Source organism: Aulonocara sp. 'chitande type north' Nkhata Bay, linkage group LG6 (assembly GCF_057382095.1).
Source record: "Aulonocara sp. 'chitande type north' Nkhata Bay isolate Kocher_YH1m ecotype deep benthic linkage group LG6, A_spYH_male_GT1.1, whole genome shotgun sequence".
Classification (NCBI taxonomy): Eukaryota; Metazoa; Chordata; class Actinopteri; order Cichliformes; family Cichlidae; genus Aulonocara; species Aulonocara sp. 'chitande type north' Nkhata Bay.
The window spans coordinates 6,462,651-6,485,866 of NC_141349.1; the positions used below are offsets into that span (position 1 = coordinate 6,462,651).

The 23,216-nt window shown below is 39.1% G+C and overlaps 1 protein-coding gene across 1 annotated transcript in view; it reads left to right on the forward strand.

Annotated features, from left to right (window-relative positions):
* The first annotated feature begins 1,740 nt into the window (after positions 1-1,740).
* The window catches only part of lcor (ligand dependent nuclear receptor corepressor), a 79,312-nt gene continuing 57,836 nt past the window's right edge, over positions 1,741-23,216 (forward strand). The window contains exon 1 of the mRNA XM_086297479.1: positions 1,741-1,914. Within this exon, the coding sequence (XP_086153605.1) occupies positions 1,818-1,914 (97 nt within the window). The 5' untranslated portion in view covers positions 1,741-1,817. The remainder of the gene's footprint in view (positions 1,915-23,216) is intronic.

Here is a 23,216-nt window from a genome sequence, read left to right on the forward strand (position 1 = left end):
TATCAATATTAGCCTAATAGAATAAAGAATACAATTATCAAGCCTTCAAACTCTAGACAAATAATGTAGAGCCAAACATGTGTTTTGGGTATATGAAGCTGTTATGGCTATAGAAGGGAAATGGAAGAGCCCAATTTATATTCTGCACAAAGTGTGAGATGAAATTTGTTCTGAAATTTTGGTCAATTTCTGCACAATTTAGACAAGTTAGAGAGACAGGGCAATAGACTTGCCTTAATCTCAGAAGCATGAAGTACACAGTGCCTGTTAAGATACAGACTAATTCAAACTGTGCATAAACAAGGTGCACACGTATATCTTATTTGCATTAATAGGATACCGTGTATTTAATGTAGTAAACCTGACTGTGAATTTTTTTAATTCCCTTCACTGACCACTTACTGGTTTTCTGACATTATAAATTAATACATTACATTCTTTTTTTCTTCAGAGTGACACAAAAAGTGGTGGACAAGATTTTTGAATCTTCTGCTATTTCTATCAGCTTTTGTTTTGGAGATGAAGACAGGCGTTAAGTGTCTAAGTTAGAGAAATAAATGATGTGAGTGAAAAATGAATGCATTTGTCATAAGGACAACAAGATAGAAAGCGTAATGAGCCTGTGGAAAATTACATAAATGCTTGAATCAAATTGTGCCTTGAAAAAAAAGATCATATTAACTTTGGATCATTGACTCAGCTCTTACAAATTCAGCAAGAAAGACTGAGCATGGCCAAGTGTTTGGCAGTATGTGTATGGTTTGTATTTTGTGTGGTTTTTTTCCCCTGTCATACAGCATCGGTCCAAAATGCAGCTAACAAAGCGATATTTTGACTCATTTTTGCCTCTGAGCTCGGGTGTTTTGGTGGGAAATAAGCTTTCATTTAAATGAGATTATATAGTCAGATTTTCAAAATAGTACTGATATCAACATTTTAATACATGTAACTTTCTAATATCCCACAGTTCTTTGCATAATTTACTGCAGTCTGGTAGTTGTCAATTAATTAATTAATTAATATTTATATCTTGAAACAATTATGATACATTTTTTGGGGCCCAGGGAACTTTTAGACTCATTAGTAGATCTGAAGTCTTTGCTCCATCTTACAGAGAACATGAAAAATGCGCTCAAGTTGCAGTAGATGGGTAGGAATAGGCTAATGGTTGAGCCTTTATTAATTTAAGACCACTTAGTAGACTAACAAAAGGCAATACTATCCTTTAAAAGAGAAGTTATAGTAATGAATTAATTAGCTGTATCCTATGAACGTTTAATGTGTAACCTCAATGTTTGACTTGGCGCTGGATGGCCTGAAAGTTCCTTACAGGCACCTTACGGTCTCGTCCCACCAATGCGCTTATAGATGCCTTCAAAAAATAATACTGTATAAGTTTGTTTTTTCCTAAATAACTTCTCTTCTTACCCGTGATAACCCCGTTCCCCGTGTACCGGGGCAGCTGTACGTGTCTCACATCTGTTGATTGAAACAATGCGCATTTTGAAACCCTTTGACACACGTCGCTGTAAGCTATGGCAAATTTGGAGCGCAGGCGCCATGTGCTATGGGCTACTCCACACATTTCATTAAACGGCCAGTGCCAGCAGCACACCCTCGCGCAGAGAGATGCTGGGAGGGATGGGAGGGGGCGCTTTTGGTGGGTGGGACATATGAGCGCTATAGAAAGGGGGATGCTGCAGCCCCGTCCCCCTCATATCGCTCTCCACCCAGCCCTAGAATAAAAACCACCGGTGACGTGCGCGCAGGGAAGCACCCAGCAGTATGTGCGCGCCCACGGGAGGGGCCGATAGAAAATGGCGAGTCTGTGCAAAAGGCAGCAATGCACGATAGAGAGGCGCGGCTTTCGGCAGGAACTTGACTCTTGGAGGCACAAACTCATTCACTGTGTAGGTAAGCTCGCTTGGCATTGTGTGTGTGCGTGTGTGTGCCGCGGTCCGGACGCCCGGCGGGTGCCGGGAACTGTATGTTTTCGTTTTGGCTGAAGTGTGAGGAGCAAAGTGCCGGGTATGTAGGGCCTAATGTCCACTAGTAAGCCTATAGGGTCTCCATGAAGCTGTCATTTTTTTCTTTGCGCACGGCTGTTGCCTGGCGCTGCCCGCCTCCCACCGGACATATCCAAAAACGATTCAGCTCCAACTTTGAGCCGTGTTGTGGGGCCCTCTGTTCCACCTGCAAACTTGTGTGTGCGGATACTTTGCCTGTTATGAGTCTCTTTAACCGGGCTGTGAGCGCTCCGGGGCCATTTGGAGTCGTTTGAAGTATTATTCTATAGCTGTTTATTTATTGTAAGCAGAAGAAGTCACGTGCGCAGATGGAGCTGCTCTTCGGCCAATCGGCTGCCCCGCTATAGGTTGGCCCGTGCCCGAGTGCGCGGCGCCGGATGAGCTTTTTAATAGGGGAGGGTGGCGCGCGCCCTCAGCCTTCAAACATGACACCCCCCACCCCCACCCCCTCAACTGCCCTGGAAATCGGCTTTTGGGAGCGCGCTTTGCTGCATTGAGGGAAATGTCAGTGGGCATAATTTTGTTTTTAGGGGGGAGGAAATCTATAGGCGCGGGGGGGGGGGGGGGGGGGGGGGGGGGGTCGACAGGGACAAACGCCTTAGTGTCCGCCTGTAAATCGGGTTTGAGACTTGTTGAAACGGCGCTCCTGGATGTGGTGGTGGTGGAGAAAGCTCTGTGCTTCAGGTTCGCTGTTTACATTAATAGTTACATTAACATTTTTTTAAATCGTATGATCGCATGTTGTCGCTCCTGCTGGGACAGCGGCAAAATTTAGATCTTATCTTATTGAAGAGCCGATAAAAATCAGTTTGAACCTATTCCCTTCTTTGACTTCGTTTCTTCTTTTATTTTGGATTTCATCGTCTATACATCTCTCCCACCCACCATCCCCTCTCCTGCCCCAGTCGTCCATTTGTGGTGTATTTCATTAGCTCCGTTTAATCCGGTTACATCAACCTTTCCCGATGTTACGGCAAGATTATCATCCCCCTCTTCGCCTCTGATCTTCTAACCTCCGCGGGTTTCCTCGAGTCTCTCTGGTTCCCAATCCGGCTTTTATTGGCGATTTATTAAAAAAAAGAAGAAGAAGAAGAATAAGCATCACGCACAGCGGCAGCGGAGGAGTCGGGGTGTTGCTGCTCCAGTTGTTTTTGGATGCGTTTCGGTGTCCAGATGTTGAGCGTTGACCTGTCACCTACTTACCCGTTCGAGCGCTTTTTAATAGCCTGGCCTGATTCCGAGCAGGCTCTTGGTGCCTTTTAGTGAGAAAAGGTCAAACCGAAGGAGTGCAGCTAGCGGTAAATTAAAAGGCTGGCTAATCTCTGACCTTCAGCTGATGTGTTCGGCGTAAAGCCATAAAGTATCACAGTAAACAGCAGGAAAGAAAAAGCAGAAACAAGACTTGGTTTGCTTTCCATTTGAACTTGGATTTCTCACTGACTTCATGTGTAGCTTTTACTCACAAACTGACTTTCAAAGTTCACACAGTAGGACTGGATTTTATTTATTTGGTTTTGGTGGCCCTTTTACTTTGTATAATGTATAACATTACTGGTTCTGTGGGTTTGGGGATGGTTTTGTCCCCACCCCACTAAGTGTAACACAGTTGGGGGGGGGGGGGGGTGCTTGCAGTTACTTATAATGAAAAGATTTGTGTAACCTATAAAAAACTGGAAAAAAGGCAGTGCAGATAATTCAGTAAGGATTATATAAGGCGCTGTAGGAATTCTGTAATGATACTACATTTGATAGGGATACCTTAAGTATGATAAACACCCTGCAAGCTCCTGTGCATCTAGAATCTGTGTAGTAATATCACAGTGATACCACGGGGGACACAGATACCACAAAGCTCAATAATGAACTCACAGCTGGATATTACAGCATGCTTTAGCTCTGTATGGGGTGCTGTATGTGTGTGTATGTAAGTTCCATATTTCTTCATTTCTGCTTGTTGACATTCACTGGTTTGCAGTGCGTGGTGAGTCGTAGGGCTGGGCCAAGAGGCAGCAGCGGCTTCTCAGCGCTCACATTGAAATCTGCCATGTTCTTATCCATTTTTGAACTATGGGAGGCTGAGAATTAGTTTCAGAAAAATGTGTAAAAGAAAAAAATTAAATCGGGCTACTTTAAATTTATAGCTCGTTAACATTTGGGAGTTGGCACTGTTATTATATTGTGTTTGGATATTAAAATGTTACAGAAAGTGTGAGGTTTTCACACTTTCTGTTTGTCTTAGCAACAGTAAAACTGAAAGGTGCCAAACACTAAATGAAAAGCAGTGACTTTAGTGACTTACGGCAGGGTTTTCCAGCACAGAGGAATGTGCTGCTAGAAACAGAAGAAAAAAAATCAGTAGTGTTGTAATAAAAATCGTTAAATTTGAGTTTCATGTACCCAAGCGTAATCATCAGAAACAACAAGACAAATGCCCAGATTCATAATGTAACACACACTCACTGACTTTACTGTACAACGAACTGCCATGCTTATTGTCATTAAGCCTCTAAGGTGTCATTCTGAACCTGAAAACAAAATCCCAGCTTAAAGGAAACTCAGAACTCTCAACTTGACACCTGAGAAGCCTCCAGGCGTCAGCCTTGTTATAAGGAACGTTTGCCGGCCTGAGAATTTGTACCTTTACGAGGCAGCCTTATTATTAACATATTGTTAACGGTGGTGGGGACATTTGGTTGAAGAGGGTCAGCCAAGAAAGATGGACACCTTACAGTTTATTACATTGCACTGCGACGTGCATGGATGCAACTTGTCGACACAACGAGCCTCATCTTTTTACCCTGTGCTGCACTGATAATAAATTAGGGCCTATATGCCACAGAAAGGTTAACATTATGAGTTGGGAGCAAATATAGCCCAACTGCTGATTCCTTTGACACATATTCTGGGGAAGGGAGTGTAGCTAATTTGATTGCTGAAAGGTTGTGCCAGTGCTGGAGAGAGACAGACTGTGTCGGAGATAGAGAGAGAGGTGTGAGTGTGAGTGGCAGATTGCTTTTTCCCCCCTTAAATCTTCCAACATTTCTAAGCGCGGTACTGATGGCAGCAGAGCAGTTAGTCAGCATAGTTGGTAGTGGTGTACCGATTGTGTCGTTCTGAGCCATTACTGAGGTTCCAAATAACAATTTGGCCAGCACTATTTTTTTGTGGTCATTTTTGATGTAATGTTTTTTCTATATCCTCCTTTCTAATCTACTGATATTGATAATTGATTGCTTTCTTAATTGCTCATACTGATATCAGTCATCAGGGCCAATATTTGTGCATCACTAATATCTAGTTTTTAAACAGTGGCCATTAAAGTAAAAAAAGAATGAGTGATTTCAGACAGGCTTACAACAGGCTTACAGATATACTGTATAAGGAGCACACTTCAGTGAGAGAGTTTGCCTCCTAATATGAACTTTATCAATGCAAAATGTAAGAAAAACTCAAAAAGAGTAAGAGACAACCCAAGGGTGATGTCTGAGTAACCTTTATTTAACCAAGTAAAACCCAATCAAGAGAGGATTGCAGTATAAAACACAAGGCAATCCAAAAGAAACAAGACCAAAAATATTGGTAAAGTATGGAGTAATGTTTGGCAATTTTAAGCTCAAAACAGAAATATTGACAATATTAAGGAAACAAAAAGTTACAGTTCAGCTTTTCCTTTAGGTGAAACCATTGCTGGTTAACATTCTGTGGGTATCTCAGTAGTTCACAGGTCTTTTCCACCTTTAAGTGCTCATCTCTGTCACATGATTCGTAGTCCTTTGAGCTGAGTGTTTCCGGGTAATTTCCTTTTGTTTACTGCTGATTAATGAATGAGTTTGAGGCGAATCGTGCTGATTTTGCAAGAGGATTTGGCAGCATGTGCTATAAAGACAGCAAATGTCTCCTGCAATTACAGTTAAATTGTGATGGGCAAGTTTATCCGTTTTGGTTTAGTGTGTCAATACATGAATAAATCCCAGTGATTTCTATTTATCTATCGTTCTATCACTCTATCTCTCTGCCTTTCCCTTGATTACCCACTGCGCTCCGTCCTTGTCTTATCAAGTCAACAAAATCCCTCCATCCCTCAATCACGCCTCCTTCTTCGAGTGGACAGCTTTTATTTCAGTAATGGACAGATGGACGCCCCGAGAGATCTGCCTGCTACTTTCTCATCTTGCTAATTCTTTTCATGGGCTTCCTGAAAAGGAAAACAAAACATGGCACATTTATCCAGAGCTGTTGGGGGAGAGTGGCAGCGGTCCACACGTTTGACCGGACCGGATGCCAACACTGTAAATCTCTACATGCACTCTTCATTATACATGCGTGTGCGCACACACACACACAAACACACACACACACACACACACCCTCTGCCACTGTAGTATATATGTGGAGCTGCCTTAGGGGCTGATCCATGCCAATCAGGAGTCCCGTGGGAGGAGGGCTGCTCTCTTTGGTGGGGGGTTACCATCGGTGGAAAAACAAAATGCTCCACTGGCACTAAAGAGAGTGTCGACAGAAGGTGCGTATGTGCGTGAGAACCTTTATTTATCCAGAAAACGGTTCAGCGAGCGACGCGCTCTTTTTACAGCGGCGTCCTGCCTCTCGTTCATACACGCCGAACTACCTGAAAGATCCCAGCCACCATCCTTTCTCTTACACGCCTGCGTCTTTTATCCCAGTTTGAGTTTGTTTCCAAGCACCAAAAGTATTTCATCTTGTTGTTGCGGTCTGTTGGAAAGTATGGCAGCTTTCAAGGACAAATTCATTTCACTTCTCAAGAGAGGAGGATGGCAGGTGACTTCCTAAAAAAAAGCCATTTTGCATGGCTGTTGTTGTTGTTGTTATTCTGTTTTTTTTTTTTTTAGTCACTTCTTTGTTGTTTTCCTCCCCTGGGATCTTTGGCACAGAAACATAAAGCGATGGGGAGAGACTAATTATTATCTGTGAGTACTGGACCATCTTCAGCAGAAGTGTTGGTTACTTTGAAAACCACATAAGAGACTGGAATGCTTGTTACTGTAGTCTGTAAGCAGGGCTGGACACTCTGAGCAATTAGATAAAGCTACTGAGGCCATCATATGAACTTTATTTTATTCAGAGCGGTCCTGGTTACATTTAGAGGTTAAACAGTCAATTAATACATGAAGTGAATTTAGCTAATAGTTTAAGCAATGTTTCAATTAAGAAAACAAAACAAATTACCTGCTTTATGCATCTAAACTGTTGTTATGCTAGTTGTTACATCTAGTTCAAGCTGTTTCTTCTTGGTCATGTTAGCCTTCATCCATGGGTGATTAAATGTAGATACTTTTTTCTTTTGTTGTTTCATTATGGAAAAACTGAGCCTGCTGCGGGTTCGGGAGGTTTACACTTATGAACCTCTCTGGAGTTCTGTATATGCTTGAGTTATATCTGAAGCCTCTCAAAAGCACGTTTTCTTTTATTGTCTGCCCTTAATTATATATTGTTTTACTTTCTTAATTTCTTCAAGCTTGCAGATGAAGGTCAGTGTGACAATCCTAAGCTGGAGAGAAAGGAAGCAGCAATTTTGTTCTCCGTCTTTCTCTCTCTTTGTTTTTTCTTCCCTTTCCATCTTAGCAGAGGCCAAAGTCCTCTGCTTCCTTAAACTTTGTACACGGCGTTCGTTACTCAATCCAAAAATTTATGTAAGTGTTCCATTGTGTGTGTTAATGCATGTGAGTTTGTCTTATGTGAACTACCTGACCTCCCTGGTACAGTTCTTTGGATCTCCATGTGGGCTCATGCACTGTTTGGAGCATGTGTTTGGAATACACACGCACACACACACACGCACACACACAGAGCGCTGGCGAGAGGTGCTGAGGCTTTAAAGCAGCAGGAATGTTTACTCGGACCCGCCTTTAGTGAATTCCTTCTGGTGCTTCAATAGTGGCTGCTTTTGTGCGGAAGGTCATATTTGAGCAATGTGTTTTTCAGAGTATTTGATTAATGGTGCGGAGTAGCTTAGGTGTGTGTGCTGTACTTCTGCCTTTGTAAAGGCAACTAAAGACCTTAAAATTGAGGCTATATTTGGGAATTGAGGACATTCTGTTTGTTTCTCACCTCTAAGAAGTGTGTGAGAGTTAAAACCTGCGCTAAATCATACAACTGTGATGATTAACCTTAAGAAATACTTTAATTGTTTTAAATCTCCTCTTCTTTGTAGGAATTCAGCATTAATGGAATGGAAGTGTGTGCCATTCAGACTGTCATTAACAATTAATTAATACAAAGTAGCACCTTGGTATTCCGGAACAAGAGGAACCAGCTAATGAGCTAATAAGTGGGGTGAACAGTCGGTTAAGCAGTAGTAAGCTGCCATGGTTCACAGTTAAAGGGACAGTGCACAGGCAACTGCATGTGCAAGAAAAATCTGCACTTTTTGTCATTTCATTCACAGACTAATATGAAAGAAGATCTTTGTCAAAAACCCTGCAGCAGCAGGATGTCATGTTTATATAATCAACAGTAGAATGTATTTACGGTAAAAAGAAGTGTTAACTCACTTTATGAAGGTTTTTTTAAGTACAGGAAGTTTACGTTTGTTATGGCCCATTAATAAAGGTGACACCACAATCTACAAACCTTAGAGATTATCGCTTATTTTATTTGTCAGTGACATTGAAATGTACAGCACCTAATGATCAAGTATATTAATCAGTAACCGCGGTAAAGTGATAACATATAACGTGGTCTTTTTTTTGCCACATACATTTTTATTGTTAAAAAATGATTTACCTGCCGTACTAACTGAAATACTGCAAAATGAAAGCAAAAGGAGTCCTCCACCTTTACATTTGTGCAGTCACCGCTAAGAACTATAATCAGCTGCTGTCTACCATGTACCACTATGTACTTTGTGTCAGTTTCAGTGTGACGAAGCCAACGTTTTCTGCAGAAGTGGATAAAATGGTGGAGGCAACAGTCAGTCGTCAAACGGCCCTGTTTCAGAATTGTTGAATATATAAATAAAAGCCCTAATGTCTATGATTTGGGACTCAAATTAGCACAGAGACGAAACGTCCGACGCGGGGAGGTACGGCAGTTTAGCATGCAAACTATTTTACAAACATGGCGTTTTGTTTTTTATTGTATAGTTTTGCATTTTCTTCGAGGAAAAAAACAAGATAGTTTTCCATTTGCTTCTGTTTATCTTAAACAAGGTCATACACAGGCAAGGTGGCTGACAAAACAACCAAGAATACATTTTAGTATTTAGTAGAGGTTAGCTGTAGCCCCTCTATAAATTATCTGCTACATGAAATAGTCGGCTACAGCAATGTTTTCTTTTTAAAAGACATTGTTAAAAGTATATATCTTTCTTTCTTTTTCTTTTTTTGTTTGTTTTTGGAATTTAATTTAATTTTAGAATGAACTTTAATTTAGAATGTAATTGCAAAGCCAGTATTGTCAATATGTATTTATTTATTTTCCTTTACCTTGTAATTTTAGTTCTTAAAATTTTTATTTTTATTTTTGCTGGTTTAATACCTTCTGCTCTTAAATGTTTTTGAGATTTAAATTCTTTGCCTTTTTTCATTTTTTTTTTAAAGCACAAGTCTATACCTGTATTTATGTAATGTCCTATATAAATATTGCCTCATACAACATCCAACTGTAGCCTATTAGACAGTGATACTGTTATTGCAACTTCTAGTACTGCTAACAATATGAAGATAATAATGGTAGCATGATCGAACAAATTCTGATTTAAGGAAACATTGTAACATTTTTCTGTATGATAATGTAAAGTAATTGTTATAATAAATAATAGTTATTAAATATTACATTACATTATATTATATTATATTATATTATATTATATTATATTATATTATATTATATTATATTATATTATATTATATTGTTGGCTTAAGTGAGCAATAATACATTTTATAACTTAAAAAGTTTTAATTAGGAAAAAGTTGGAACGGGTACAGAAAGATTTAATCACTGCAAACTGAAAAGATGATCATTTGAACTGAACTGCTTCTTGTATGTTTGCTTTCTATACATTGCTTTTAGTACATTGAAGTCAGCACACTGTGTGTGTGGTGTGTGTTTGTTGGGTTTAATCTTGCATGTTTGTTTAAAGACTCTTTACCCACCAGGCATGGCAGCATGCCCAGTGAGGAGAGTGTGCCGCTGCTGTGCACGGTTGCATCCTGGGAAATGTAGTTCTTGGTAGAGAGAACAAATGGGAGAGTACGAGAGACACTGAGGGAGAAGGTATGCAGAGGGAGTGTTGCTATGCTATGTCGCTTTTATACAACAAATCCTAGCAGGAGACATGATGGATGAGGTTTGCACAGCAAATGACACAGAAACAATGAGCAGTTATTTGCAATTCAAAGACTGAAAAGGACTTCATTATGATTTTGCGTTGGACATGAGATTGGTCATGGAGACAGACACAGGAAAATCTTCCACTCCTGAAAAGAAAGTGTTGAAGCACAGGGTTTCTTTTCAGGACATCCTCATGAATATGAATCAAAGTGATGTAATCATTCTTAACTTAAACATAAATTTATGCTTAGGATGAGCACCGTTTGGCATTTGGTAGTACTGATATAATAAATAACCTTAGATTTTCACAAAAAAGGCACTCTTTTTATTCTTTTTCAACTTTGACAAAAAAAACAAGTCAAATTTAATCAAAATTAAATTTTAAAAAAGTTTGATTTGGACAGTTTAAACAAAAACAGCTGAATTTCTACACTTGTGTGCATTCCTCGACCAAAACTAACATGCTGGACAACAAAACTGCTTCATTAATATTAGTTGCTTTGTGTTAGATACAAATGATTAACACACAGTCTCTCACCTCAGAACAAAGAAACATTTACAAAGAAAGTCAAGCTACACCATTTAAAAATATATGGATTGAATTCAACATGCAACAATTAGTGAGCAGGGACTGAAATAAGCCAGTTTCCAACGCTATATGCAGATATGTGCTGGTTTGTTTCATGCATGTTCAACACGTGCATGGTTGTGCATGGAAATAGTGGCACGCACTCGAACACAGACACACACGCCAACATGTCATTAGCGTGGAAGCTTTTTGATTTTAGATTGAAAGAAAAAAAATTCACTCAGTGGAGAAATAAGAACTAAAAGTGAAACAAAATAGCATTATTGTAACTTAATGGACACACGCATGCTTCTGTAACACACAAGTCACATGCTGGACCCTGAGAAGGTGCGTTTGTGTGCTAGTGAGCTCAGTTCCTGCTCAGTGTCTGTGAGCAACAGACAATGTCTCAGAGTCTCAACATAACTGCTTCCATGTGCTTTTGTTACTGTAATACTTTTGTGGGAGTGTGTTTTTGTCAAGACAAACACGGGGGACAAAGGCTGGAGAAAAAGTGACTAAACCAACCTGAAGCCACGGTGCCACTCTTATTTTTGAACTCTTTTTTTGTCTGCATAGCTCACCATTTTTATTCTTACTTAATTGCCGATGCTAATAGGCTTAACCTTTGTGCCGTAATCAAGTGATGACACAGTCCCTGTGTCCTCATCTTCAGAGCTGTCATTGACCACTTTCATCAACCGTGGATGGAGTCTTGGCAATGTCATCGTCATTAAAAGTACATACCAGTCATTGTATGTAAAGCTGAACAGAGGGTCATCCCCTGCAATGGCATCTGAAGCCAGGGGTTTTAGGGTCTGACTCACATTGCTCAAGAAAGTCTGACCTCACTGTCATTCTGTCACACAAAGTGGTAATAGCTGAAGCTTCTCGTACAGGTGACCTTCTGTTTGGAACAAGGCATTTGGTGTTCTTGTCTGTTGAGCTAACGATGCCAAAGATGAAATGAGATTGTTCTTTGTCCTAAGGGGATTCATTCCGTTTTTTAAAGTTTTTTTTAAATTTATTTTTATTTTTATTTTTATTTTTTTTGGGGGGGGGGGGGGGGGGGGGGTAGATCTTTCTTATCCATAATGTGAAAACTTAAATTTATAAAGAAGATGTCAGATTTCGAGCCATATTAAATGTTAAATGGCTTAGCCCACTTCCATGTGTTCTCACTTCATTGTAGTACTCAGCACAACCCACGACCCTGTAAACAGCTCAAACTTTTCTTAAAGTTTAATTTAAAATAAAAATATTTGTAGGAAATTACTTACTCACTAATATCACTATTAATACTAATATTCTTTGGCTTCAAAATCTCTAAGCAGCAACAACACTAAAGTACACAATAGCATTATAACTACCTAACTCTTTCCTTTATTTAGTGTCTATAACAATAGGAATGAGCTCTGTGTAGTTTAGATTTATGCATGTTTGTTAAATGTATTGTTTGAGCCGTTAGACCTACGTGATAATTTTGTGAGGATTTTATTGGATAATAAGATTACTTTATAAGCACATTCATAATGTTTAGGGCTGTAGAGCAATTTGAAATAAAAAAAAACAAAAAACATGACCTTTCACATACTTAAAGAAACTTGAGATATTTAGTCCATTTTTAGCCTGTTACTAAGGAAAGTTAAAGTATTTTCTTTGTTCTGTCAATAGTCTCTGTGCTGTCAGTTGTAATGAGCATTTCAGCCTCTCTCTACTTGTGGGACCATAATTATTATTTTTAATTTTATTTATTTATTTTTTAATTTGAAGCTCACAGTTTTGATGATCATGGTCAGACATGTCTGGGAATCTGAAGGTTCAGAGATTCATTGGGAAACAAACAAAATACTGATAAAGCTATGTTAAAGCTTTATTGCGATAGTTAAGAAAAAACAAAAATATTAGTTGGAAAAAGAAGAAGACACAACAACAAAACACATCAATTTAAAAAAAAAACCACACACACAAAAAGCAAAACAGTGTCTCCACAGCCTGAAGGAATTTGTCAGCATCATATAAAATAATGTAAATCTACCAGGAATACAGATGTGGGAGTAATGTTATGTACATGTGGAAGCTTGTCAGCAGTTTCTGGCAGGATGACAAAATTTACATTTTTGTGGCCCAGATGCGAGTTATGAAGAAACAACAAAGCAATGTTATTATTCAAAGGTCAGACTGGTGCTAGTCTATTTTTTATCCAATACTTTGAATAGTAAATCACTGTTAAATCACCAGAACCAACAACACATTAACTGTCTTTCAGTACAGTCTGTCTCCCTGATGCTCCAAGACCATTGGTTCCCAATTTTTAATCTTAAACAATGCAAAAACATTTTTTAAGACTCAGTAATCCCACGAAAACATTTGGACATTAGATTTTTCTGAGCAAATATTACTCCGACAGGAGGAAATGGTGCATTTATTTGGGATTATTTCAGTGGTGGATTAATCCACATTTGGTGCTTTAGTAAGTCTTTTTACAAGCAGCATCTTGTATGTTGGTGTTGTTTATGGAAAGAAAAATAATGTAACCCAATGCAACAGTGTGGAACAATAGTGTGCATAATACTATTGTATATATTCGATATTTGATTTACAGTACCTGTTTTGTAGCTTAAGGTATCTTTAAAAAAACTAATCAGATTTGTTGTTGTTGTTGCTTAAAGCTCGGTCTAGGAATGTATTTGCTCTGTAAATTCTTAACCTGTTCCTAAACTACTCAGATCACTTATTATCTTTCTGGTTAATTATTGATTACGTGGACTCTACAAAATCTGCGAGTTGTAAAAGTACGTTTTAAAGCTTCATTGCAGGGAGCAGGTAATCTTTCCTGTGAATTGATGAACCACTACGCTGATTTTCTGAGACTTGAGTCATTTCTTCAGCAATGCCTTAACTCTCACTTTTATTTGTCTATAGTTTACAGTAACTCGCCCAGTTTTCCCTCCTCTGTTCTCACATGGAGGTGTGCTCTCATGTATGTTTCTCGTTGTTTTTCAGACATGGTTACGTATAGGATGTATTGAGTTATTCATTTCTTTGTGATATTTTCTGGTCAACTGAAAAAAACATGTAGGGTTGGGGAACTGAATATCTTGGCTAAAACAGTTACAATAACACCTTGGACAGTAGCCACTAACAGATTTTTTTAATGTTTATTTTGTTGTTCTTCTATGCCAGCGACACAATAGAATCAACAGAAAGAAGAAGACTTTGCTTTTTTGCCTTTTTGCTGTAAAAAGCAGGAAGAATAGAAAGAGAAATGAATTAAGTGCTGTGTATATGGTATTATAAATGGCACTGCTTAATTTAGCTTTATTTGAGTTCTATGTAGCATGTCTAGTGGTTAAGTCGAGGACACAGATTATTCTCAGGAACTGCTAATGGCTGTTTTGGGGGGACTGGGGTTCAGCAGAAGAGCATAAGTATAAGCAGTGTTAGTTAATGGCCTGGAAGTGGGAAATGTATTATAAAAGTGTTACTGCTTCAGCCACCAATGTGTGAAAAGCATGAATGCATGCAGTCTGTGTTTTAAGCTGTGTAAAAACACAGAAAAATATGAGTTCAAAAGGCTTAATTAGCATTAGCAGGTTAATGTAAAAGCAGATGAAAAATACAGAGATGCGTTTTGTTTTTCTAAAATCAAGTTGTTTTCAAGAATATTAAGTTCTGGCTCTAAAAAGGTTTATTATGTTTTCCCATCACTTTTTCCATTTTTCATTAGGGCTGCCACGATTAGTCGACTAGTCACGATTACGTCGACTATCAAAATCGTCGACGACTGATTTAATAGTCGACGTGTCGTTTGAAGCTTTGTAAGATCCTGAAAGACGCAGGAATAAGTAGCAGGATTTAAGAGTGTAATAACAGACTGAAACAGAAGATGGCAGCACTGCATGTACAAGGATGCCAACTGCCGTTAAACCCCGAAGAAGAAGAAGTTGTGTCCCAGAATTCATAGCGCGGCCCAGCTCAGTTTCCAACAATGGTGGCAGCTAGTTGGTTTTACTCTTATTATTCTTTCTGGGTCACAAAATAAATGTTTAACATATTTTTAGGCGAGAATGTAGCTGTGTAAACCTCAAATATCTGCTCAGTTTATCAAGACACCACATATTTTCAAAAGTGCTCCGACGTTTTCAGAGACGTCTGTTACCCACTAGCTCGATAGCTAGCCGGAGGCTAGGCTAGGCTAACTAGAGCCGTGAGAACACCGGACTCCCGGCAAATCGTTTTCAAACCGACCGCCGTCTTTCGCTACTCAGGTTAAATATATATATAAGTCACTTAGATAACTTCAAAATGTTATTGTTTGGCTTTTTTTAGTATTTTATTTGTTCCTGAGTAAATCGGTTTGGCTGAGATTAAAGTTTTTACACAGCTGAATAAACGTCAAGCAGACAGCTGATTATCAGAAGTGTGAGATGCTCAAGAATTTACTCCGGTGTCCTGTTATATTTTAGATAGCAAGGAGTTTATTAAACCACAACAATCTGCAGATTTCATTAAAATTTAATAAACTATCATCTTGTCTTTATTTTTAGTTAGCACATACCTTAAACACTTAAAGCTGTAAGCTAATGATAGTTATATAAGAGCAGATGCTGCTGGTGCAATAAGCTGTATGTCCAATGGATGATGATCTGATTAGTCGACTAATCGCAAAAATAATCGGTGACTAGTCGACTATCAAAATAATCGTTTGTGGCAGCCCTATTTTTCATATCGAGTTCCACAAAGATAGAAATGGTCGATTATTAGATTTAGATTATTATCGCCTCCAAAAATAGCATCTTGCAGGTTTAAGTAAAAATATGTAATTTTTTCATGAAAAAAACTTGTGTTTTGTATTTGCTCTCTGATACTATTTGTCACATAACGCCCATTCATTCATGCATTAATTGCATCCGTTTGGTTGTCTTTACTAAACAAGTAATCCTAATATATTAATTTAGAATTACAATAAAAGTTGCAGTGAATTATTATTGTACGCCAGTCTACCTGCTTAGGTAGTCTAACTAACAACCTATTCAGATAACACTCAGTTGGAAAGCTTTCATATGAATCCATGAATTGAGTGCTCATAATTTATGAAATGATATTAAACCACAGTCCATGTTGCAAGTTCTGATGCTTTGCATAATGATCAGTGTTAAAGCTGCCATCTCAGCTAAAAGTTTAAAAAGATGTCACAGCTTCCCTTCTTGCTTGAACTCCAGCAGCAGCCAGCCTAGTAACCCTGGCTGAAAATGTACAGACACTGTTTCTTTATGGTTGCAGATTACAGGGGGAGAGCAAAAAATCATTTTGTGCACCTTAAAGCGCACAAGCTTTTGCATCTGGCTTTTACTCAGCACTGTACCGGACACACTGACACACAGCCACAGTGTTACTGTACACGTGAACTTGGAGCCTGGCAGGATAAGTGAAAGTGACAGAGCCAGCTGTGCCGTGCGACGACCGGGCAGGCTTGGAGAACTGGGGGCTGTAAGCTCCCCTCTGTGTGACCGTGTCACCCTCAGTTAGGCGTCGAGCCCACCAGGCTGCATAAACACACACACACACACACGCACACACACACACACACACACACACTCCAATAAAGCTGAAGGTCAGGCAGAGAACACCACCGCCGTCACTCCCGTCACCGTCAAGAGAAATGTCACTTGTATTTTTATCTGCTGCTCTCTCTGCATCATCAGCATCATCTCCTCTTTCTCACCACTCAGTACATTTTTGCTTTTGCTCCTTAACTCACATGGTTACTTTGTTTTCTTCTGCTTTGTTCATAGATGTTTTTTCCTCTGCTTCTCTTCAGGCATCATAGCGTACCAGCTTCTCTCTCCTTGCTTTATCTGTCTTTTCAGCTCCTTCCTTCTCTGCATCAGTCTCATTTTCTTTCTCACAATCACTCCTTTGCATTTTCAAACATGTTTTCCCAAGTCTAGCCTGATTTTTATTCTGCCTTCAGTATTTTGACATTTTATCAAGATTATGTCACAAACTGTTGCTACAGGCTGCGCTTTTTCAGAGGTGGGAATAAAGAAATCAGTCATCCATCTGTGCGTCTGCAGCTAGCTGAAGGAGCTCTCATATTCTTTTTTTTTTTTTCATTTCTGCCAAGAGGCACTTATATTCAGCAACTTTTTATTCTGGTAGATTTTCTGACACCCACCCTCAGAATGAGTGCGTGTCTAGACAAACAGTATTAATTGAGGCGTAGGCAGGTGGTTTTTTTTTTTCCCTGCATATTTCTTCTTTGTTGGTGTATCTTTTAATGTATCGACGTTATTTTTTCTAATGATGTTTTACTTCTTATTACACGTACACACGGATATCATGGCACTGTGGTCCGTTCATGTAAATGTTTCGATCTCTGTAATATAAATGGGACTGAAGGCTACGCGCTGTTATAAATGTGCACAGAGACGCTCCACAAACATGTGGTTTCATTAGCTAGATGTAAAGTTGCACAATAGAGACAAAAAAAAGTGCAATTTCTTTGCATTTTATATTCTGCTTGGGAGATAAATTGTCATCCGTGTGGAAAAAGTATTTCCAAAGTAATCGCATTTTCATCGCTTAAAAAAAGATACAGAATCTGTTGTGATCAGATTTGAAGCACATGAATGAAGTAAATCTATTTTTTTTTTCACCGTGACTCTAATTTGTGGTTATTTTGCATGCTTTACTCAAATGACTGCATAAAACATATTTCGCTCTGGTTAATTAACTGTGCAGGCTCATTAGATTTCAGCTGCCAGTGTCGCAGTTTTTGACACAACAATAAAAGCGCTGTGACGTGCATCGCTGAGAAACCCAAAGTAATATAGTAATGAATGTAAGGGTCAAAACCAGAAGGACACATTCCTTTCAAAGTTCATCTAAGAGAAAAATGGGGTAGGGGAAGGTGGGATTGTCACAGCCTTTTGCGGCGTAGGCTACGGTTTATCTGAGAACTGTGTTCCCCAATAAGAAACTGAGGCCTGTATAGTTGGTGTAAGAGATCAAAACCACAAGGACAAACTCAGGTGAATCATATGAAAAGAAAAATGTTTATAAAAAGAGGATGCGATTAGTACCTAAGGACTAGTTCTTGTCTGTGACTTTGTGAAGTCTTGAATTTCACTATCTTTTCCTTGGAGAATTAAACTATCAGCAACAAAAGAAAATACGTGTATTTAATTAAATTACTCTGTTAGCTATTAAGTGGAATAGATAAGCCAATAAAACTTAGGTTATGCAAAAATATGAAAGAATGATGTGATTTCTGATATTTATAAAATCCATTTGGGTGAAATTACTTCTGCAAGTTTAGAAGATACAACAAATTCTGCTGCAAATATCTTGAGACTGTTTTAACAGAAAAGCTTTGTGTGAGAAGAAAAAAAGAAATGAAGGCAAGTTAAAAGAAATTGTAATAGTTTTCTGGTGCTTTTCAGTTTGTGCTGGTTGGGGGGAGAAAAACAGCCTGTTCAGATAAGTGAACTTTATCTCGGTCACATTGTTTTGCAATGTGCCAGTTTTGGATACGGTTAATGAGTCGTGAACATTTTTAAACTAAGGTGTGTCGCAGCGTATCAGCAGCTCTTTGGACTGTCCACGTTTAGACTGCGAGTGTAAATTGGGCAAAAAGCTCTTTAAGGAACAGTTCAAGGATAGATATGGCTATAAAACCGTGACAAGGATAACTTCCTGTGTGTCTGTGTGTATGACTTTGTGTGTGTTGATATTCCTCATGTTATTAGGATCTGAATTGATTCACACAGTCAAGATATGGAGACCTGTCCTTTCTTTAAAGGGATAAAAAACAAAACAAAGGTCTTTATTATGTCGGTCAGGACAGATAAGGGTAAGGGGTAACCGTGGTTATGATTACAGGACGTTACAACAAATTATATGTAAGTCAGTGTTATATTCTCTGAAGTCATGAAAACATGAAATCGAGAGGAAGTGTGTGTGTGTGTGTGCTGTATGTAGAGCAAAAGAAGACAACATTCCTCCATATTAGAGATAATATCATCTAATATTAATGTGAGGAGGCTCCATTGCTGCTGTGTCAATATTGAACTGCTGCTCCCCTCTCCTCTCCCTCTTTTCTCTGACTGTGTCACTTACAATCTTACACACACACACACACACACACACACACACACACACACACACAGGCAAACTAACAGAGTCCACCAGACCTTTGATTTGCAAAAAGGGAAATATTTATGGCCAGTTGTTAAAGCCCTCCTGAGTACAGCGATGTGTGTGTGTGTGTGTGTGTGTGTGTGTGTGTGTGTGTGTGTGTGCGCTCAATGTGCGCCAGCAGTGACAGACGCATATTTCCATATGCGTCTGTCACTTCGGCGCACTCACAAATGGTAAAATCTCTGTATCTCTGTGCGACAAGTCGACTTAAAAGCAGACATATGGTCATATCGGTGTATGTGTGCATTGAAAAGTCGGTACGTATGTGTGTCAGCAATTATGTGTGTGCGCGTCACGTGGTCGCCCCCTATTAAACTCACTATAGCACTTAGCATCGGCTCCAAATGGCTGCAGTTATCAAGCTCTCAACACGGGGTGCTCCTGTAATGATGGTGTGTGTGTGTGTGTGTGTGTGTGTGTGTGTGCATGTAGGCAGTGCAGGTGAGGAGTTTTAGCTCTTGCTGTCTGTCTCTCGCTCTGTCTTTCAGAGGAAATAATGTTTTTGCTTGGCTGCTCTCTCAGGTCTGTTGTGCTTTCAGCTTGCAAAGCCTCGATGAGAGCAAATTAAAACTGTTGTACTCACAGCAGTGCTCCATGTATGTTATGGAAAAATTGACCTTTCTTTTTATCGGCAAAGGGCGAGTGATTTTGCTAAGTGACAATATTTTGAAAAACGTTTTTTTTTTCACACATTGAAACTTACTGCATATCACACTTTTGACTTGTGCAAATGTCAAATTCTTAATAAATGCTTCTCACGTGGAAACAAATAGGAGGAAAAAAACATGCAATCTCAACCACTCTGAAGTGAAATTGAAGATGAGAATTTAGGCTTTAACATAATGCGTCACTTTCAAAACTAGAAGTTTACGGTTGACCTGTTTGCGTGCCTGCTGATGTTGACTGGATCATGTGAAGCACTGAGGTACTAAAAATGTGATTTCATGCCCCAGGCTTGACCTGTGTATACAGCCAAACATGCATTAGTAGTTTTGAGCCTGCCAAAAAGGGTTCAGCTTTCCTATTGTTACAATTTACATAAATGAAAACTCCAACTGTAGCAGTGATCTTTTTTCATTTAAAGTGTAATGTAATACGACGCTGAGCAGCTGGGTGTGGTCCAAAGCATTTCTGTTGCACCTGTAGCCACACCCAGCAGTGATATCACAGTGCGCTGAGACAGGTATGCTTTGGGGAGACTTCTGACTTTGAAAACATGCTGTTCAAACAGAAACCCCTCTAAACTTACAAACCAAGTTGCTCCTTTGTTTGCATGTTTTTTGATACTCAAGCAGATGGTTGATCTTTGGTATTTTAGAAAGGCTAATTATGACAGCAGACAACTGTCTTTGTGCGTGTGTGTGTGTGTGTGTGTGTGTGTGTGTGTGTGTGTGTGTGTGTGCATTTAGGGGAATTTCCTCTAATAAATGCAGACATTTGCCTTTATTTGTCCTCCTGTCTGTGAATTCTTTCCTTTATCTGTAAAACTGTAAGCATCTCAATGTCATGTGAAAATATAACAAGAAGCCCACACACAACATAGACCACAGACACACAGTTAGCTGTAACAGTTTTTTTTAGTTCCATCAGTTTAATCAGATTTCAGTCACATCTGGCCAAAGTTGAAGTCTTTATTTTTGTGTGTGGGTGTGTGTTTGCAGGCAGCCGAATGCTTGTTCGTGAGCAAACAGCTGTTGTTTGCTATAAATCCATTGATTTTTGCATTGCTGAAATTGAATGCTTGAAGGTGTTACTCGACCGTGCACCTGAGCACATCTGTGTTTTGCTGTAGGTTTAGTAGTTGCGTGCTTCAGCTCAACTTTGAAGCTTAATGATGTTCAGATGAACTGATACATTAAACTCCAGATTATTATCAAGGTGGTGCTTTTCTGTCAAATTAGCAAATTTCAACATGTCTCAGAAATAATTTTCGTTCCGCTTTCATGAAATTTCCCTCAGCATCATTTTTTTTTAATGAGAAAATAGCAATTTCTTTGTAACACATGGATAGTAACACATTTGTTCCTGCTTTATTTTGTCCCGGTGTTACTTCCAGTTGTGTCTTGTTATTTTCCCAGTTTTAAGATGTTCAGTATTAAAATAATTATACCTTTGATAAAGAAAGGAATAAGCAGTTTCACAATAATTTAATGTACCCCCCAAAATGTGTGTGCTAATTCTAGACATTTCTAATGCCCTGGGTAAGATTAGGATGTAGTGACCCCTCCACTGTCTGCAGCTGGGGGCGATTTTAGTTATTTAGTTTAATTGGACGTTAAACATTAGAGAAGGTAACATATTGCAAATCATTTACACAGTTCTGCAACCAAAAAACCTGCATAGGATTTTTTGACTGTTTCTAATAGATTTTACTCACTGAAACCAGGAAAGATATTAAAAAATTCCATCTCGTCAGGTTTTCTTGCAAAACCCATGTTTTTAGCTTAATGAAGCGTACAATTACCCTTTTTAATCTGAAATCTGGTATCCTATACTTGAGTCAAAAAGCCATATCCAATAATGAATTCTTACATGAAGTTAATATTTCTACGAGCAAGCAAATGCGAGTAATTGAGGGGGGTCAGTGGGGGGGGGGGGGGGGGGGGGGGGGTGAGGAGCTGAGGTGATCATGTGATCAAGAATTATACATAGTTATTTGTAATAAAATATAGATTTTTATTATCGCTGTTATTCTTTTTTTAATGTAAACTTCTCATGTTTTACGTGATGGAGGGAAATGGAGATCATTTTTGGATTCAGCACCCTAAAAAACATCAAATTAACCAAAAATATCCCATGCAGCTGAAAAATCTTTTCTTTGCAGACCTGTGTAATTATTATCCCAGTAGTATCATCAATGTTGCTCACAAAATCCTTTCATTGGGTTGTTTAAAGTTTCAGAAACGCTTCAGAATCATTCTGTTTGGTGACCAGTTATTTAACAAGAGGAACAATAAAACAATATGTTGCCTGTATTTCACTGTATTTCAGTACAGTGACCATTGCTTTCAAACACTGACACTGAATTTAAGCAGAAAACTGAAGAAAATGAAATCACATTTACTATCCTAGTTCCAGACTGGGGCTCATTTTTCATTTTTAGTTAATCTGTCCTCTTCCTCTTTTGATTTTCTTCTGATGGTCTATTTCAGTGGCTCATTTGACTAATTGTTATCTGGAGAGAAGCTGGTGGATGGTGCACTCCTTGAAGAGACGGGCATATGTGCTCACCATGTACTCGTGCACTGGGGACACTGCTGATGTGTGGAACCTGTCAGCCCATTTCTGTTTGCTATATTACTCTTTTCATCGTGGGTGCTCCCGACGGGCAGTCTGCCACTTCTGACAATACAATAAAAATGTCCTGACAGTTGTGATTGACTTCCTGACTTTTATTGCAAACCTGTAACTGTGTTTGATAATTCAGTGCAGAGAAAGAGACACAGTTATATAAGAATACAACCAGTATCGTGTCTTAATGCGGAGAGTTATTGACAGTGCTGCCACACAGCTCTGTTATGCTGGACGTGACGCGACAGGTGTTTGATAAACTCTGCACACAAGCAGCAAACAAAACTTTATGTCCCTGCACAGTTTATCGAGGCCCAGATTACAGTAATTACATATAACAGTGTGTTGCATTAACAGATTATCAGATAGGTCTTTGCCTTCTCTGCACCGACGTCTCGTGTGCCGGGGTTGCTATTTCTGAGTATTCCTGAAAAACTGCTGGGTGGGGCTTGATGCAAATTTGTGAAACCCGATAAGTTCCAGCAATAAAAATTATTATACGCAAGACCAATAGCAGCCGCTCAAAGAGAAGGAGCAGTCAAGATACGCGCACACACACACTCATCAGCTCCTTCCTGTTGACTGATCGTAAAGTACAATTCATATTCAGCCTTCTCCTCTACTGTGAAATGCTGTTGATAAAAGGCTCAGATAAAGGTGTAATTGAAGCCATTAGAATCTTTTTCTTGTATCCATAAAAGAGCTCACACAGTGTCATGGGATCAGTTCTTGGGGCTGACAGGGCCGCTGCTTTCCAGTTGAGTCAAGCTGCTGTAAAGTGTTTGGGTCTGACCTCAGCGCTGCGTTAAAGTCAA